The following is a 13296-nucleotide window of genomic DNA, read 5'->3' as shown; positions in this document are numbered from 1 at the left end:
AGCTAACTGAGACTGAAGAGTGATTGGAATAAACCTCCAATTTAATATAAGAAACGATGACGAAGAGAGCCCATATACCCTTACACGATGTCAATATAATAACGACAGCGGAGATGACTTCGTAAGAGTTACTGCTTTCCCGTTTTATTAAGAGACGATTGGATAGGTCAATGTCGTAAAATATTGCGAACAGTTCTCGATATTTACATGCCGCATTTCCGGGTGATGCAAACATATGTCAAAACATAAATCTAAGTCACTTTGCTGAGATTTCAACGGTATTTAGATATCAGGTCACAAAAATTGTGTTGTCTGTAGAGTGTATTTCTTTTAACCTCAAGTTATAAAAATGAGCAGTCCTATGTCGATTCGATTGAAAATGTGTACAGTATTTTAAGAAATTGAAGTGTGGACATTTTCTTTGCAAATGAGATGTGATTTCACCATGCTAACAATATATCATAGTATTTTCATTGCAGATGGCGGAAAACGGAGTTATGACCGCGGAGGAAAAATGTTCCTTAATAACAAGAAACTTGCAGGTAAAATCAGGCAGCAATATTTCTTAGTCCCCCTAAATGGTCGTCAACGAGTCTTTTGATTTTTTTTTTTACTATGGCAGACTCCTGATGTCCACCATTCAAGCAAAAAGTAGAAATCGGTCCTTGCGCAGAGAATCCTTGCAGCCACAATTTTATAATTATCTCCGTTATAAATTCAAATTTCAAGGATAATATTATTGCCTACTATTAAACACATATATATTTATGTCATTATGCTAAAAAAACATGTTCAGATGTCATAAAACATATGTTGATTGTTTATCAAGTATCAGGACAGGGCTTTTTCTATAGTACCCATGGGTCGGACTATCGGACCCATTCCCAAAGCAAAAATATGATATTTTTCCCAATCTTCAGAAAAAAAATCCCAATCAAAAGTTTTTTATCAAGGTCGTTTTACCTGTACTGGTTCATTCAGCATCCTTTTAATAAATTATGTGATTTTAAGTTTTGGGATACTTGAATTCAGACTCAGAATATATTTATGTGAACATATAACAACTCTAATGAGAATTTCAATCCAGTTTAGATCACTGTCTGATATTGAACAATTCTGTCATAATTATTCAACATCGAAGCATAATATTACTATACATTCTTTCGCCCGGTGTTAAATGGTAGAGAGTTGTTACCAGCTGTAACCAAAACCACATATATTTGTATATGGAAAGAGGCTAAAAGAATATCTTGATTTTCGATTTAAATACAAAATTTGCTTATGTCACGAAAATACATGACAAAACTAATTAAATGCAGCTTAATGAAATAATGATCATTCCAATAAATTGCTAAAGCAAGACAAACAGAAAAAAAAGACAAAAATGCAAATCAATACTAACCAGAAGTGTATGACTTTTCCAGTCAAACAATGAAAAAAGTAAATTAAACCAACACGTCTGTAGAATTCAACATCACACTACACCACAATCAAGCTTGAGATTTCCAAATTCTTTAACACTTTCCATTCTAAATCTCCCGAATGTCTCATTTCGTGCCAAAAGTTGTGTATTAATTCATTCAGTGGACATTATTACCATATATATTAAATGTATGATTATTATGTATATTGCCTCTGTATTTCGGTCACTTATGTCTATATTATACCAAAAACGCATCTTTTTTTCTGATTCCGATGAATAAATGAAACATTTCCCATATAGTGTTGGTGTCTTCATCAATGTAAACAGGTTGGAGGCATTATAATTGAAGTTACAGGGTAAGTACATGTATATGAACCAATTTGGAATATTTGGGGCAAAGGTAACCATATCTGTTTCCTTTGCCCCATATATTCCATATCAGGTCACCTATTAACAGTAATGAAAGGTTCAAAATGTTACCCATTTCAGGTCTGTTTACATTTATTGCATACTTATTGCATACATTTAACAACAATTTGTTTACAAAATTCTTCACATTCTTAGGCACCCTTCTGGCTTGAGTTCAATGCAAAATACTATCAAATATTTCTTTTGTTATGATCTAAACTTAGTATATGATTTTAAGTACATTCAAACTACATAGTTGGCAGTTAAAAACTAAGATTACTAAAAGAGGCTGTACACCGTATGATAAAATAGCGGAAAAAAAAGAAAATTGTCGAAAACTGATATAAACTTGGCATCGATGTGTACAATGCATTGAAACTTACTAGCTGAAGTACCACATAGTTTACAATTTATTTAAGTTTAGTAGATATTTCGTATTTTTCCATTAAAAAAGATTACTGGGTAATATGTCTACCAGGATTGGCTAGTCGGTGTTATCACGTGATATTACCGAGGTAGGTGTATTAGCTTAATTATGTCACCCAATACGAGTAAGCTGTTCTAGCTCAGTGGATATGACGCTGGACTGCAATTTTGGCGACACAGGTTCGAACCTGGTCATGACACAATTTTTTTTTTACATTTTGGTACTTTTTTTTTACAATTATGATATCAAAGCGTAACACATTCTATTAATAATTGTCCTGAGATTCGTTACAGAAAAACTTTTTTTGGTGCCAATCTAGTGTACAGTCCCTTTAAACACTGTTAGCATTTTGTGACAATGTTAATTATGTTCAAGTTCTTCACCAATTTCTGAATATTCTTTAAAGCAAAGATAGACTTCCTATAAAAATAAAATATGTCATATTTCCGAATTTCAATGGCAGGAGTTCAAGCTTCAACATTTTAATGGAAACCCGTCACTTAAGTAAATTGTGTATCACTAGAAAGCAAGTTTTCTTACTTTTCAAATGATGTACAATTTGCCCCAAATATATTTTAAACAATTAAAAAAGTTATGGTTTATTGTGTCGCGCTAATTGAGCTTTAATTTGATACTAGGCAGCTGTTAATCACTTAGGCATGCATTGAATATTATGGGCATTTTATATCAGAACCAGCGAGAACATCAAGTTGCTTACTGTTGGTTTGTTGCACCAAATCATAAATGTACAGTGATGCTAAAACAGTATACGTTGCACTCTATGTTTGTTTCTTCGGGATTAACATGTACATTAAATGAAGCAAAATTCGAGATCTGAAATCACTTGATTCTCTTATAACTCATGTTTAAGATTACGGAATCACTCTTATGTTTATAGCGAAATCAAATTCATGAAAATATTTTAATCAAGAATTTTCCATAAAGCCCTTCAGCTAACTGTGGGTTAAATTTAATAGTCATCAATACAAAGTGAATGAACATGTTAAGATATATATGTTATTCAAAATGTGCATTTTCAGCTCTCATTTGTTCAGTGCTGTACCAAAAGTATATATTATAAACATGTAATGTTGATTAGGACAGTGCATGGAACTTAACTCAAACAAGTCCAATACATTATTGAACAAAGTAATGTTTCTTTTTCATGATACAGGAGACGCTAGGTGAGGACAAGATTAAAGCAGTGTTGAAGGAGCGTGATCTGAAGGTGTACTGGGGAACGGCCACTACAGGCAAGCCACATGTCGGCTACTTTGTCCCCATGTGCAAGATCTCGGACTTTCTTCGGGCAGGTTGTGAGGTATGTGGCTGCAGTCAATAGTTTTAAGAACTTGTTACTTCAAAGACAGAGGTAGAGTCTAATATTACCAAGAAAATGTCAATTCATCTCTTTAAAGATATGAAATATAAGATCATACAGTTTTAAGTTGTAGGCTATGTTTGGTCTTCAAGTTTCAATTATAAACAAGTTTAAAATATTTGTTATTTTCAAATGATATGCATATTTGCAAATAAAGATTATTACCCTAATTTCAAATACTTTGTATTTTTGAATCCTTTTTCTTAAATTTAAACAGCCATTGGAAATTGTATATTTTCTGACTGTGCCAGAGATGGTATGCTTTCTGATTTTTAGGCCGTTATGTGTCATTGCGATGGGGTTTATTTCTGTCAATATGATGTGTTAATCTTGTTAGGTGACCATTCTGTTTGCGGACCTGCATGCCTACCTGGATAACATGAAGGCTCCCTGGTCCCTGCTCGCCAAGCGCACAGAGTACTACGAACACATTATCAAAGCCATGCTCAAGTCCATAGATGTTCCGCTTGAAAAACTCAAGTTTGTCAAAGGCACAGACTACCAGCTTAGCAAGTATGGCTTGTCCCTGTAGTTTTCATTGTATTATTTTATAGAATGTTACCTGTTGCTTAAAAATTACTAAAGTGTTCTAAATGTCTTTAGGTTGGGAGGTTTATAAGTAGTACACAATGTTTTAAATAAAATATGCCAGTTTCTGATCAAATACTGACACAGCATGAGGTTCTGAGGAAGTGTCCATTTTGAGTCTAAAGTCCCTCAATTAGATTATTACTTTCTTTAATATTTCGTTTCTGGTGTTTTTAGAGGATAATTTCAAAATGATGTTATTTCTTTATGTCCATTAATATTTCCAATACATGTATGATCATGTTGTACCATACATAATGCATATCATAATGTTGGAATTGGCAATCTGGTTTTCTGTCTATAGAGAGTACACGCTGGACGTGTACCGACTGACGTCCTTGGTGACGGAGCATGACGCCCGGAAGGCAGGGGCAGAGGTTGTGAAGCAGGTGTCCAGTCCCCTACTCAGTGGGCTGCTTTACCCAGGATTGCAGGTTTGTACAATGACAACAACACATGTCTTCAAAGCTCTCTCTTTTAACATGTTATGTTATGTTTCCATAAGATCTTGTGTTTATCTAAAGTTATTGTACCTACACTGGTGAAACTTCTTTAATAGGTATGATGTTCAGCATGCTGAGCACCTGCCATTTCTGTCACATTTCACTCATTCCAAAAAGAGTTATCGCTTTTCACTTATATTCTCTTTTATTCCACTTTCCAGTGATTTAACATATGATATAAGTGACATGGCATACAATGTAGTTAATAATATAAATAATACATAGTTGTATGATTATTTACAAATGATTGGTTATAATGATTGAACCAATCTTTCAAAATTTGCTTTCAATATGTACACGCATGCATACTGTATATTTACCCGTCATATAACTAAGAGTTTATCGAAAACGAAAAATAAGCATTTAGTGGCAGGTTTAAGATGTGTATGTTAGGGTACTTATGCAACAAAATGCAAGCAATATTTTATCACACTTACATAATAAAAGATGGTAGGAAAAGTATAGTGTCACATGTTGTTCAAAAAGAATAATTGATACACATAATTATTTATTCTGTGATAGCTCTAGTTTTGTAGCAGTTTGTTTCAAAGTGATACTATTAAAAATTACAACAGTTTTCAGGTAAACATTGAGATGACATGTTTGAAATTTCCTTGTGTATATAAACATTTCATACAATCATGAAAGCACTTAAGATTGGAACATAGTGATTATGGACTCCAGTCTGAGTCCCTTGTAACAAGACCAGGCCGAGTTTAGGCGCAGCTCATATGCATACTTTTTTTCAGGCCTTGGATGAGGAATACCTTAAGGTTGATGCCCAGTTTGGTGGCGTGGATCAGCGTAAGATCTTCACATTTGCTAAGAAGGTATGCATACCACTTGGGCTGATCTTGATGCTAGATGCATAAGTAGATACAAAAGTAGTTAAGAAATTTAACTTATTCATGAACAAATATATAGATATATGTGTAAAAATCTCAAATTATATGAATTATGCAGTTGTATACATAAACTGGGTATCCGCATAAGAAACTAATAAAAGCATCAAAGTGACAAAGCATTTCAGGATAGAAGTTTCTACCCCTAGATTATCGGACATGAAGCCAACTGGCTCTGGTTTTAAATACTTTTAAAACCAATGAATATATGTAACAGCACTGGACAAACGAATGCACATACACTTGGAATGAATTGGTTCCTATGTTGACCATCATTTTATTACAGATAACATACTTGATCATTTTTCATCGTCATGCCAATTCCTGTGTGTTTTTTCTAGTATTTGCCTCACCTTGGGTACAAAGAGCGTTCCCATCTGATGAACCCGATGGTCCCTGGGCTCACGGGCGGCAAGATGAGCTCCTCAGAGGAGGACTCCAAGATTGACCTGCTTGACTCAGCCGCCCAGCTTAAGAAGAAATTGAAGAAGGCATTCTGTGAACCAGGAAACACGGCGGAGAATGGCGTCCTGGGGTTCTGCAAATCTGTGCTCTTTCCACTCTCCAGTACTGGAGGTAAGATCTGTCTTCCAGGTGAAAATGGTAGTTTGCTACTTTTTGTTACATATCCGCAGAGTTTTAAGTAGATTTGTTAAATAAAATTGCTATAAAAAAATAAGGCAAGATTTTAAAGAAAGAAAATAGTTTGCCTCGAATTTAATCTTTTAAAAAAAATAATTCTATTTTATTAAATATGGGCTCAGTCCATAAAAAATATCACTTTCACTGATTGAATAGAAGACCTTAAATATTAAATATTCAATATATTAAATGTTAAGAAAAATAATCTTTCCACTAATTTCATCTGCCATATTAATCCATCTTTAATCCGTAGCCAAGAGGATTTTTATATTGATTTTTTAAATGCATAGAATGAAAAAAATAACAATGTTATGTTAGTCTTATTCCATGTTGCATACATGTTACCTTACAACAATTATAAATCATTTTTTCATTCAGAGTTTGTTGTGGAGCGTCCTGAGGAATATGGAGGTCGCACTGTGTACAAGTCTTATGAGGAGCTTGAGCAGGCATTTGCTAGTCAGGTAAGGGCCAGGATCACTATCACTCTAGTGACTCAAGCCTTGCTGTAGGACTGGGTGAATCTGGATTGGTGCCATAATATCAGACTAATAGCGGTGTTATTGGTATAAGGCTAGCACAAGTTCCAATCAACAAACACCAGTTGTATAGAAATCTTTTAGAAAGGTGACCAAGGATTTGAATATACAAACATACGTAGGTTCCTGATAGGTTCTTTCAAAGAATAAGGAGAGCTATTCTACTCACCTTGTTTAAAGCTGCACTCTCACAGATTGACCGTTTTGACCACTTCTTATAATTTTTATCTTCGAATGAGCCATTATTTTGTGTAAATGTCCGCAAACCATTGATACAAGACTGCTGACAAAAGATCAGATCACAGATTTTCACATTTACATCTGAAAATTGATGGTTTATGGCTTGAAGCGTTACTAACGCTTTTAGAAAAAAGATATTTTTTGGCAGTTTTTCAAACAATTGAGATCTGTGTATTGATTTATTCTATATGACTGAATTGAGGGCATTGATACCAAATTCATCTGATTTTGAGACAAAAACTAAAATATAGTCAAAACTGTCAATCTGTGAGAGTTCAGCTTAAAGTTGTGCAAGTACTTTTCAGTCAATATACCTACTAATTCAAGCATGTTGGGTTACTCCAGGATGAATTTATGCTAATTAGGGCCGTTTCACCAAGATATTACCTTGATTAGAAATCAAGTAAAGTAAGTGATTTGATAACTGTATCATGCATGGTGATCAGTTAAATATTTAATAGACAAAGTGGCATCTAGTTGAGTGCACTGTCTCAAACTTTATTTGTTTTTTTGGCCATAGCATGGTATTTAAATGAAACTTTGTACACATGTTGCCAGAGACAATACACATGTTATATCTATAGCAAGGCCCGTAAGCCTGGATTAAATAATTGTTCAGATGTCTCCCTTGGTTGACTGGATAAAAACTCCAACAAGTGTTAGCGTTCACTTGTCAGTGCTATGGTTTATTTTTGTGGCAAAGCGACAGTCCGCAAAAGTAACCGTATTTCAAAAGTTTTTAATAAGTTCCACATTGTTTCAGACCAACTGAACCGCAATTATTTTTTAAAAAATCGCTTTAATAACTTAGATTTAACAAATTGAAAATTGCCGAAAGTTGCTATTTTTAGACGGCAAAAGAGAAAGTAGGTCTACGGTTTTTCCGACTACTCTTGGGGGCGATACTATTTCCCGGTCCCGGTCTCATCCGGTCCCGGTCTCCTCCGGTCTCTGTTTTATAGTAGCTATCGGGCGTGATCAAAAAGGTGTTAATGACCGCGGGGGGTAATAGGATTACAAAAGATTACAGTTGATTAAAACATTAGATATTTGATGATAATTATGTCACTATTTATTTCAAATTTTATATCAATAAAACATAAAATAAATTTAGGCAAAGATAAAAACATGAAATATGCACATGTACTGAAATTAATGTCATGAATAACAAACACATTGAGTGCGTGTTTTGTTCATATTAAATTCAGTTATAAGTATACTATTGATAATAGTAATACAAAAAATAACAATGCTTGACTACATGTAAATCAGATATGAGTCGGATATGCAAACATGGAATTTTTCGATTGTAATCATTTATGATTAAAAAAATTTATGTCGGGGGGGGGGGGGGGTAAACATAAAATGAAGAACAATACCATAACATAACATAATTTAAAAGGTGCAATTCTAAGTTATTTCATACTCTAGCCGTCCTCAATCTTTTATGCAAAAAACATGAGCATTTGTACTGCATCGCATCTTTCTCTACACCTTTAACACGAATTGCATAAATAGTGTATACCTATAACAAATTGCATAAATTAAGACATAATGTTTATATATTTTATACCATTTTGTTACATATAAAAACAAATAAGATTGTCAAAATCGTGTTATAAACATCAGCAACACAATCCGTTGCCTGGGGCCATAAGTTATGAACCGGGAATTATGAGACCGGATGAGACCGGATTTTACGAGGAGAGACCGGGAAATAGTATCGCCCTGCGCACGCGCAAGAACTTTGGAATCCCACTGTTTTTTTTCTATTTATATAACCGTTAACTCTCGGGGGCCGATAGTTAAGAAGAGATATTGAAAATGACACGAAAAACTCATTTCTAGGTCGATTTGAACCAAAATTTTTTTGGATTCGTCAGTCAGGAATGCTTATCAACACATAGATGAATTTTATTTTTTTTTCATGGCTAATTTGCCCGATTTGCGGACTGTCGCTTTAAATAAATATTAGTTTTACCTTTACCTTCAATATAAAGATCTCCCTTTGGCTTTTACTTTTAATACTTAAACCTGTTCTTTATTAATCTTAAAATGAATCTTTCCATCCCTCAGACGTTGCACCCAGGGGACCTGAAGGGGGCTGTAGAGGGGTACCTGAACAACCTGCTCCAGCCGATCAGAAAGGAGTTTGAATCCCCAGCTCTAAAAAAACTCACATCAGAGGCTTACCCCGTTGAGAAGAAAAGTAGGTTTGCTTTGAAACTTGTGGTGTGGATTCTTGAACTTGTGTTGTTCTGGTTAACATGTATGTGAGCCTTTGTTTATGCATGCACAATTAATAGACTATAACATAAGTATATGGTAGTATGATATTCAGTTGTCCATATTCTTCATCTGTTTAACCTCAGCACAATAATTCCAGACTGACCTGTGCTGCTTTTAAGGATTCTGACCAACAAACTGCTTTTCAATGATTAATTATCCAGCAAGTGTTAGGGCCCAGGGCGACCGATCTAGGGGTTTAGACTTAATTTCTACTGCGATGGACTACTTTGAGAGCATTTTTCGTCCTTTAATCTTTTTTTTATGCAGTGATATTTAGATCAGATTCATACATTTGTTTTTCTGTTCCAATGCATGTTTTCAAATGAATGCAATTCTAACCCCTCTAGAGGGAGGAGGAGGTGGAGGGGCCAAGGGAGGTAATCAACCAGAACCAGAGTTGTCCCCTGCCAGACTGGATCTCCGTGTGGGCAAAATTGTCTCTGTTGGACAGGTAAGACCTGTTATTTGTTTTAATCAAAATGAAAGTTCATATCAGTTAATATATCAGTAAGTATATTATGAAATAAGACCTTATCAGATGGTGTAACAAAAAACAACAATTTAAATAGATGATGTTTCATCAGTACACACCTCACACTAGGCTGCACAATACAGTACAGATACTTTTATCATGTGTGCACTTGAAAGTCAATCTCCTTCTCATACCACAGCACCCAGATGCAGAGTCACTGTTTGTGGAGTCTGTCGACATTGGTGAGCCCGAGCCCCGCACGGTGGTCAGCGGACTGGTTGGTCTATACCCTGAGGAGAAACTAAATGGTAGACTAGGCATCTTCCTGTGTAACCTGAAACCAGTCAAGATGAGGGGCGTCCTCTCCACCGCCATGCTTATGTGTGCCTCCAGGTGGGTCCCTTTCTTGTTTATACATTGTTCTACATTCTTCTACAGTCAATTCATCTTGAATTGTAAAAACAGTTTGAAATGGTTGGTGTTTGTTTGGTCTTTTATGAGAAGAAGTGGAGTTTCTCTGTTTTATGGAGAGGGAAATGGACACGTCCAAATGTTAGTGAAAAATTTGCAAGTTATTGTTAAGAAAATTGACACTATTAGTGTATAAGCTTTGATAAAAGCCATCAGAAATGTTCTTTATGTGGTCAGAAAAATATATGTCGTAATATACAATTTTGCAACCACATCAGTGTTTAGTCTGACTATTTTAAGAATAAGAAGAGTTATACTACTCACCCTGGTGTCGGTTTCGGCGTCACACCTTGTTTCAGATTTTGCATGTACCCCGGTTAAAGCACCCTGAAGTCATTATCTCAGCAAATACATAATGTATTACATTGAAACTTTCAACATGTATTCCCTTACTATCTAACCTACTTAATTAATGGAGTTAGATAACACTCATTTGCAAATAATACAAATTGTGGGCCTTCATATTCATCTCGTCAGGCTTTTATAATTAGACTAAAAATTTCTGGTTAAGGTTTTGGATGTAAGCAGATATAACCCAAACCTCGGCAACTACTTTGTGTATTGCATTGATATATCTTGCATATAATGCAACCCCTTTATTACTTGACTAGAAATTCTGGTTAATGTTTTGCATTTAATCTAATTTTGCAGTGATCCATGCATGTATCACTACAAATTTGCAATTCTTAAACCTTGTAGGTGGAATAGTCTAGCACTATCTCTGCGACAGTTCTTGTTCCTATATATATTTCCATGCATCGTGACCGGAGAACATTACAGTGCATTTAGGTTAAATTAAGATTTAGGCATCATTCTGTTTTCAATATTTCTGCACCATATACATGTGTACCATGTGTTATAATCCCAGAGCGGATCCACGGACAGTGGAGCCCCTGAATGTGCCCGAGGGCAATTTACCAGGAGACCGGGTCTTCTTCGAGGGTCACAGTGAAGGCAAGCCTGATGAACAACTCAATCCGAAGAAAAAAGTCTGGGAAAAACTAGCCGTAAGTGGCCACCACTTATATAGATATACTTGTGGCTGATGATGTTTGTTGGAATATAGATTCTAACAATTAATTCTAATAGTAACCAGGGGAGAGTTTTATTAAAGATTTTTGTCGTATTAAAGCGAAATTGTTTTAACGTCATATTTTCATTATTATGCTATTTGCTATCAGCAAGAATTGAAGTATAAAACACCGTTGAGAAAATAAAATGATTTTATTTATTGCCATTGTTGGTGTTTCTACATATTTACAACTGTTAGAAGTTAAGACCAGTACCATTTAATGGAACAGGCCCAAGTATCTTGGTATTGGCTATTTTACACTTACGGTATAACTGCAAGCATATATGGCCTTGCAAGACAGTTCCTGAGTTCCTTTAGTATAAAAATAAGTGCAGCTTCAACTTGTTCTTAATATCACAAGGCTGTTTATTAACTGGTAATCCACGATGCCCTTGACCTTGCAGGTTGACATGCAGACTAACAGCAAGTGTGTGGCGGAATGGCAGGGCAGCAATATGGTGACAAAACTGGGCACCGTCACATGTGACTCGTTAAAGTCTGTACCGATATGTTGACCCCCGCCAGGGGCCGGATAGTCACCGTGCTAATTGTTATTTATTGGTGATATGGGAAGTGTTCAATCAAGTTGATGTACTGTGATGAAAACACAGTATTATTATTGTGCTTTTTTATGATAGATCTGTGGAAATTATTTACAATCAGTCGCACTTTGCAAGCTCCAAGGATGTGCCCGATGTGGTTGAAAAAGTTTACATTATTTTGTGATCCCAATAGCTATTCAATATTCTTAGCTGTTATTTCAACTTTCATTTCGGTGTGTATGCAGTTGTGGATGCAATAAACTTGAAAATAAAGTCTAAGAAAGATGTGCCGGTTTTGTTTTCTTACATAAATATTTATAAGTCTGACCCACAAATATGATAATTTTGAATGTTCAGTGACTCCATATTTATTTTGATATCATTTTAAAAAGGTCCTTCAAAGATTACAAAAATGTATGTCTCATTTCAGTTTAAATAAAGAGTATAAATACAAACTGTGATAAGAAATGTTTGCAGAAAATTCTTGGCCAGATGTTTGACACATTAAAATGATGGCTGATTCAGTTCCAAACTGAAATAATTGATCACATCACATTGTCAAAATCAGCTGGTAATTCCCTTGGTGATGATGTTAATTATGTTTGTTTATTTGAGTTTATCAAGGTCTGCCCTCGCCTATTTGCTGCATTATGGCTTGACGCCGCCATGGTGCCATCACGGATTAACTTGTATTCAAATGCCATAAGTAACATGAGATGGATGTGACTGTAATTCCCAGGTCAAATCAAGATCTTAGATGAGTTGAAGAAACAGAGTGAGGTTCATGTACAAGAAACATGGGTGAGATACCCTAGCTCTTGGTGAAGAGACGTCTTGGTTCTTTAACGCGCTTGATGTAAATTCACATGAAGTAACTTCCGTGGGTTTAACCAGTAACTGGTACCATATTTTAACGTCTTTAAATTTGACGACGTTCCACACCCGAAGCGGGGTGGTAATGTTAAATATTGATGCCTTGAGACCCTATATAGTGTTCGTACAATTGGAAAAGGCACTGCTCGCAGTCTTTCGAATTGATATATCTCCGGCTGGGTGTCTTTTTAATGAAATATTTTATATTTGACTTGATATGTGTTAATCTAGACGCCCAGTTTACAAATACTGTTTTAACATTCTAGTTATTATTTTTGAATGTATGATTTTTTATTAAGCCTGAAAACCACATAATTATGACAAATCCAGTGTAATACGATTGTGAACTGCGGCAGTCGTGTTCTGAATATCATTTAGTAATTGAAACATCCTCACATATCTTGGCGTTGAAGGCACTCATTTTACATAATTAAAAAAATGGTTAAGCACGTCTTCTTAAATGTTTCAAATGTTTGAATTGATTAACTACAGGTTAATTTTTTAACAACAGGTTAATTTTTTAT

The 13296-nt window shown here is 35.1% G+C and overlaps 1 protein-coding gene across 1 annotated transcript; it reads left to right on the top strand.

The window, feature by feature from the left end:
• Window positions 1-165: 165 nt before the first annotated feature.
• On the top strand, window positions 166-12186 carry LOC128236403 (tyrosine--tRNA ligase, cytoplasmic-like). Its single transcript, XM_052951251.1, has 13 exons — window positions 166-293; window positions 480-542; window positions 3433-3579; window positions 3977-4152; window positions 4532-4661; window positions 5480-5560; window positions 5974-6208; window positions 6653-6738; window positions 9130-9262; window positions 9690-9793; window positions 10014-10207; window positions 11154-11292; window positions 11762-12186. Exons 2-13 carry the CDS (start codon window positions 480-482, stop codon window positions 11870-11872), a joined length of 1599 nt encoding a protein of 532 aa, XP_052807211.1. The 5' UTR covers window positions 166-293; the 3' UTR covers window positions 11873-12186.
• The last annotated feature ends 1110 nt before the right edge of the window (window positions 12187-13296 follow it).

The sequence above is a fragment of the Mya arenaria genome, chromosome 6 (genome assembly GCF_026914265.1).
Source record: "Mya arenaria isolate MELC-2E11 chromosome 6, ASM2691426v1".
Classification (NCBI taxonomy): Eukaryota; Metazoa; Mollusca; class Bivalvia; order Myida; family Myidae; genus Mya; species Mya arenaria.
Note: the sequence above shows the minus strand (reverse complement) of the source record. Positions and strands in the feature narration are given on the sequence as shown.